The 7266-nt window shown below is 29.9% G+C and overlaps 1 protein-coding gene across 2 annotated transcripts; it reads right to left on the minus strand.

The window, feature by feature from the left end:
- Window positions 1-55: 55 nt before the first annotated feature.
- LOC101216461 (cytochrome P450 71B19) lies at window positions 56-2187 on the minus strand. Of its 2 annotated transcripts, none has more exons than XM_031885301.1 (2): window positions 1095-2187; window positions 56-835 (listed from the first exon to the last, which is right to left on the minus strand). In XM_031885301.1, the coding sequence occupies exons 1-2, from the start codon at window positions 1989-1991 to the stop codon at window positions 191-193; spliced, it is 1542 nt and encodes a 513-aa protein (XP_031741161.1). In that variant the 5' UTR covers window positions 1992-2187; the 3' UTR covers window positions 56-190. The 2 variants fall into 2 exon arrangements, with proteins under 2 accessions (XP_031741161.1, XP_004135499.1); XM_004135451.3 differs by having other exon boundaries at window positions 56-808; window positions 1095-2170.
- Window positions 2188-7266: the final 5079 nt, after the last annotated feature.

Here is a 7266-nt window from a genome sequence, read left to right on the forward strand (position 1 = left end):
TGGTCTCCTTACCACTCATAATTTGTTGAAAGGAAAAAAAAAAACTAATATGAGGTTCTCAACAAAACATACATGATTTGAAGCTTCTTGCTTCTTGGATATACTTGCTTTCGCTTACGAAGAAAACAAGATTAGATAACTGTTCTTATTATTTAAACAACCCAAACAAAAACATGATTGGAAATAAAAATCATGGAATGTATGGAACAGGGACAAGTTTAAGAGGCAACTTCTTGTAAATAGTGAGACTAAACCCCATACTCTCTTCCATATCCAAATCCTCTTCCTTCATTCCTTCCGGCGACTTCCAATCAAAATGATACAAAAGATTTGCCAAAGCAACCTCCACATTCTTCATCCCCAAATTTATCGCTGGACAAATCCTCCGCCCGGCCCCGAACGGCAGGAACTCGAAATTCTGTCCTCTGAAATCAATGCAGCTCTCTGCAAATCTCTCTGGCATGAATTCGTCGGGGTCTTTCCAGCATTTGGGGTCTCTTCCAATTGCCCAAGCGTTGATTTGAACCATCGTCTTCGGGTAAAAATCGAAGCCTTCCATTTTGAAATGGGACATGACTTGTCTTGGAAGAAGAAGGGGTGCTGGTGGATGCATTCTTAGTGTCTCTTTCACTATCAGTTTTAGATATTGAAACTGTTCTATTTCTTTGTCTGTTATGTTTCCTCTGTTTTTCATGTGTCTTCTGATTTCTTGTTGAGCTTTCTTCATTAGTTTTGGTTTCTTTGTAAGTTCTGCCATTGCCCATACTATTGTTATGGAACTTGTGTCTAATCCTCCCAAAAATATGCTCTGTTCATGCATATCCAATAATACAATCTGTTAGAAAGGATGTGAGATAATCGATAAAATATATGAAAAACATACCATGATTAACACTGCAACCAAAACTACACTTGTATCATCCCTCTAACTCTCTTTTTGCAACCATTTTTTCGTTTAAAGTAATATTTGTCAGACTGACGATTTTTATTTAATGATTGATGAGCTCCACACTAAAAAATATGTTAATTATTTAAGAACCTAAACTTGTAGCTAGGAATATTAAGACGAGTAAAGAAAAAAAAGTTTGGTTTACCAAAAGAATGCCTTTGATATGGTCATGAGTAATGGAAACATTGAAAGAAGCTGATTGTTCTTGCTGGTTGCTTAGTCCCAAAAGCACATCAATAATATCATCTTCCTTAGCTTCTTGATCTCTCCCAACACAAAGATGTTCATCAATCACTTCTTGAAACAAACCACTCAACTCATTGTAAACCTTGTTAAGCCTTTTCTGATATCCATTAAACCAATCAATAGCTTTACCCACAAAATTAGGAAACAATTCAGATGCGCTATAACTTCCCAACAAAGCCTCAGCTTCATTCACAACCTCATGAAATCCATCTCCTTTACAAACCTTCTTCCCAAAAGCTATCCTAAAGATAATAGCAGCTGTGAAAACCATGGACTTGTCACTAAGATCAACAACATCCCCACAAGAAGCCGATTCCGAAATCGATTCAATAAGCGAATTCATTTCTTGTTCTATAATGTGTTGGTAAGATTTTATTCTCTTGAGACTAAAAAGCTCAAGAACGCAAACCTTTCTCATCTCTCGCCAGTAATCACCATAGGGGGAAAACCCAAGGTCGTGGAAGTTGTGAGTAAGTTTTCTGGCACCTTCGGTTTGTGGTCGACTGCAGGTTTGAAGGTCGTGTGTTTTGAAGAGGCCACGGGCAGCATCGGCGGAGGAGATGATGGTGGTTTGAATACTGCCGAGTTTGAGACTTATGATGGGACCATAAAGCTGAGAGAGACGCCATAGAGATTGGTGTGGGAGCTTGCCAAGTTGGTGCAAGTTTCCTATGATTGGTAGCTTTGGTGGACTTGGAGGAAAATTTCCCTTTTTTCTATATCTATTTTTCTTCCATTTTAGGATGATGATCAACAGAAGCAGAGTGGATAGCAAGATGAGTGGAAGAAGATACATTTTCAGACTTCCACAAAGTTCAGAAGGAGGATGATTGGAAAAGGGCCTTCCTTCTTTGACTTAAATAGACATACAACCATTTCGAGTTTCTGTCCATTTGCCAATGGGCTACTTCAACTATAACATTCGAGTGATTCTAGGAAATGACCACCATGAATCGAATCCTATCTACTTTTTCTACACCCTTTATTATACTCTTGTGAGATTTGAGTTAGAAACTAAACCATAGTCGAGTTAAAAGTCTCCTCACCAACTAGAGAAGAATTATCATAAATTATTACATTGTAAAATTTAACACGAGCAAGAAAGCGCATCGATCCATATTCTGTGCTCTCGAACACCCCACGATAGACAACCCCCATGTAGTTATCTATCCTTCCCATCGACCATCAACACATCAATGTCAAATTCTGATGCCTATTATTTTATTTGTTAGGAAGTGGAAAACAAAACCCATCTTTTCCTTTTCACTTTCACTACGTCAAAATTTGCATATATAGAAATTATTAATAGAAGATTCTCATGCATAATTGTATTTTTCAAAACTACGACAGTTTGTAGAGTGTTATAGAATGAAGAAAAGGTCTATTTAATTTCACAAAACTGAATGGACAATGATAATGTCAGCAATTTATAGGAGGTCCCTAATATTGAATATTACTGCACACCAAGTCCTCATGGTAGAGTGATGAAAGAAAAAAACGATTCTAAAATGTGGGTCACAGGGAAAGCAACAACCTACAATGTTCACACCACAGAAGACAAACAGACTTGATTGATTCTTTATTCATGCCCATAGATTTTTTTTTTTTCTTTATCTTTTACGTGTGTAATTTGGTTAGCCATTTAAATAAGCTAGCTAATCTTGCCAAAAAAAAAACGAGAAAAAAGTCAATATTATTTTCTGAAAATGCCTCCTATAATTACGAGAGGTCCATGGTTATCCTTTAAACTATACATACAAATCAAAAGTTTACATGATGAAGATATTTTTTAGTTTCTGTTTGAGAAGATTCGATATATAAACTTAGAAGGATAAAGATGAGAAGATCGATTTGTGGAAGAAATGAAAGTTGGGAAGGTCGTGGAAGATGGCTACGCACCGCATAACGTATCGGTGGATAAAGTTTGGCAACAATTTTTGTAGTACTGATCTAACTAAGTTACGATAACATTTCATCTTCCTATAATATAATATCTATCTAAATTACTTCATCAATTCCCCACGCTAACTTTCTTCACATCGGTTCCAAACTATATGACGAACTCGTGTTTTTTTCTTTTTATATAATATTTTTATGAAAAACTGAACATAAATTTGATGGAATGGATGAAAATAAGTGATGCTTTCCAGTTTGGATGGATTTGAGTATATGAACTTTAAAAAAATAGAAAAATAAATTAAAATATTTACAAGTTATAATAAAATTTTAAATTTTATATATTATAAAAACTAGTACACTTCTACCACTATCACTATCTGTCAATGTCATTAATAGAAAAGCAAAAACATATTAGTGTCTATCAATATCTAATATTGGTATAATCTGAAAATTTTGTAAATATTTCGTCAAATTTGCTATTTTTGACAATTATTTTTATTTAAATATTTTATTTTTAAACAATTTAAAATGTGTTACTTTTAATTGTATAGTATTATTTTCAAATTAAAGAAAATGAGCCATTTTGAATTTTGAACTATTTAGTGAAGTTTTTTTTTAATGATCTTTTCTTTTTTGTCCATAGACACGATGATATAAAGAGTAATTATTATTGATGGCCATTTGAGAGATAATAATTAATGATATTGCAATATTTTTAAAAAAATACAAATATAACAAAACTAAAATATAAATATAGCAAAACTATTGTTGATAGACTTGTATGATCTATTAGTGATAAGAACAATATTTACAACATAGACTTGCATCATTGATATAATTTGACAAATTTTGCTATATTTACAAATTTTTTAAAATTTACTATATACTTAATTATTTTGAATATAATGGCTAAATTTGCAACTATTCCTTTCTTTTTTTTATTCTTCTATTTATTTTCTTTGAAAGTGGTTTATTTTTTTCTAATTCTTACTATTCTTGTTATTTTATTTATGTTTCTTCAAGCTTCCATAAAAAATTGTAAAGAAAAAAGAAGAAAGACTAAAATGATTAAATAATTGCTTATTGCTCTTGTACTTATTTCTCTACTAGTTTTCTTTCTTTTATAATTATCTATTTATTATCGTGTGAGCTTCTCTTTTTTATATATATATATATATTTATTTATTACGTATTTCTTTTTGACACCTTTTTGTTTATCTCATTTTTATTTATTATTACGTCTTTCCTTTGTTAATTTATTTTTAATTAGCTTTATTTTCTCTATATTTTGTATCTTTACTTTTCATTATATAATTAGTATTTTTATTTATTTAATTCTTTTTTTTTTGCATTGATGATTACTTCTTTAGTATTTTCTCATCTTGAAATATTGCTTTTTTAATATGTTCTCTTCTTTTATATGTTATTTAATATTTTCATTCTTTTCCCTTCTTTTGTGGTTAATTTAATATGTTATTGCTAATAATTATTTAAATTTGTTAACATTTTTTTAAAGAAACATCCTGACAATGGAATTTAGTAAAGTTAGGAGTTCAATTTTGTAGAATTTTTTAGATGAGAAAATCGATATTTGGAAGTCCAAGATCGATCTCGAATACGTCTTTATTAAAATCTGAATATGATATTTTAGGTTCGTTTAATTTATTAGAATGCTTTTTTAACCTTGTTTTATTTATCTAATTTTTCTGTGAAGCCTCATTTTATTTCAATGCTTTAAAATCGTTCTAATTTAAAATTGTACAATTTTAAAATCTTTCACAAAACTTTTTATTAAAAAAATCATTTAGAATTTTTTCTTTTACAATTATATTTTTGTATGATTTTAAACTTTAAAATTTTATGTATGACTTCATAAGGTTTCTTAATCAATTTTTTCTAATAACTTAATATACCATTTTTTAAAACAAAATCCTACGATAGAATCTAGAAAATTTAGAAATTCGATTTTTTAGAATTCTTAAAATGAGAGATTACATATTTGAGAATCCAAGATTTTGATCCCAAGAAAAAATTATTTTAATTAATATTTAAAAAATATCTCTTTATTAGAAAACCATTTCTACACGGATTTTGAAAAATTGTACTAATTTATCATTTTTTTAAGCGGAGAAAATTTGGTTCAATATAGTCTAATTAATAGAATGCTCTCCATGAGATTATTGCTTCAAATATTGGAGTGATAAGGAATAAAATAACACAATAGTTTTAAAAGAAATTAAAAAATATTTTTAATTCAAGATTTGAAATTTGACAACTATACTGTAAATGAGTGTTAGTGAGTTCTAACACCTTCCTCGTTACTCTAATATTTGAATAATATCAAACAACTATGAAGATATTTTAAGACTCATCGTTGTCTTGACATTCAGCCATACAAAGTTCGTACAATTAGTTTCTCGTAAAATATCATGTACTTAAAGGAATGACTTTAAAATTGTGTCAGCTCTAAAGAGCATTAATTGATGAGATGCAATCAAATTTCATGCCCTTTTCCTCATCTTTACCCACAAAGAAAAAAATGTTAAAAAGATAAATCATTTAAGAAAAGTTTCACGTGGTACATTTTTTATCAGGTGCCATCTTCAATTTTTGCAAAAAAGATGGATATATACACTATGATATGAATAGGTAGAAACTGTATCCTTTTTTCTTTAAGACAATAGGTCCCATTATATTCAGGTGCAAGTTCATATTTCTCCACGTATCTCTGCATCCTCAAAACTCCATGAATTTGACAGAAAGGATGGCCACACATCACACTTGAAAGGGACAGCAATAGCCATTTTTAACAGGAGGATGAAACTGCTATAAGTGAATTATTGAGGTCAGTCTAAAAGGGATCGAAGGAAGCGAACAAATATATGTGTTCACAGTAGCCAATCCAAAAATCTATGTGGGGGAGTAGATATAAAGGTTAAAAATAAATATATATATACAAATTCTAGGTTACAAAATGTTATATTTTTATTCTTGTGTTTTGTTTTATTTAATTTGTTCACTATGTGTATGATTTCAGTCCTTTATATTTATGTGATCTTGTAATTAATTTTATAAATTAAAAAGAATATGAGAAATTATTTTGATTTACAAAATTTCTACCTATTTTAACAAATATTGGTGTATCTTGATTTTTTTGTTGTTATCTTACTATATTTGAAAATAATAATCATTTTAATTTATTAGTTTTCGTTAATCTTTTATTGCGAGTAAAATTAATTATAAAGCCTTATTAATTTTAAATTAACTAGCTAAATATTATCGTCAAATAACAAGGTGAGGAATGAGCTTAACACTTTTTTTTTAGTACCAACAATTGGAGTGATGAAAATCAAACCTTCAAAATCTTGGAAGTTGAAGGAAGGTCATATCAATTATTGTTGCGTTAAACTTAATTTTTACAAGAAATGAAAAGTCATATCTGAAAAAATGGGCGGATCTAATAATACAGAACACAATGTGAAGCACAATATTACAAAAAATATATGACAAGAGGGCTCCCCTTAGAAGGAGATCCCCTCGCACCTTCATCATATCTAGGCTCTCCCTAAATACTAAATTGAATGAACACAATCTCTCTCGAGATCTACCATAGCTATAGAAAAACTCAACTTCTATGAAGAATGCATAAATCAGCCTCAATAACAACCCCTAAGCTCAAAACATTCAATATCAAAACTTTTCTAACTAACGAGGCAACTAACTCTAAAATTGAAAAAACACGCCATATAAATATGACCTAGCTTTGAGAATATCATTTAAGAAGAGAATACATATTCTCTACAAAAAAATAAGGAAGCTAGATATGGAAATTTGCAAATTATGCTGACAATTGTAGAAAAGATATAATCTGCACCCCGTCACACACGTAACACTGTTCTTGAAATAAGACACAATGTTATATATTGACAATTGTCTTTGCTCCAATTTTGTTTGTAATAAAATAAGTCAAACAAACTACCGTTTTAATTTTTAAATAAAATCAAAACCAATTTTATTTTTTCTTCTCCTTCATACAAATTTTTCAATGCGCATCCCGTGTGCTGCTTTAGCAAGAGAGACTCATGATATTCTTTCAAAAATATTTTCATCCACAACTTGGTATAGATACAAAATAATGCCTCTTTTTATCTTTTTTTTTTCTTTCTAGCATC

Source organism: Cucumis sativus, chromosome 5, assembly GCF_000004075.3.
Source record: "Cucumis sativus cultivar 9930 chromosome 5, Cucumber_9930_V3, whole genome shotgun sequence".
Classification (NCBI taxonomy): Eukaryota; Viridiplantae; Streptophyta; class Magnoliopsida; order Cucurbitales; family Cucurbitaceae; genus Cucumis; species Cucumis sativus.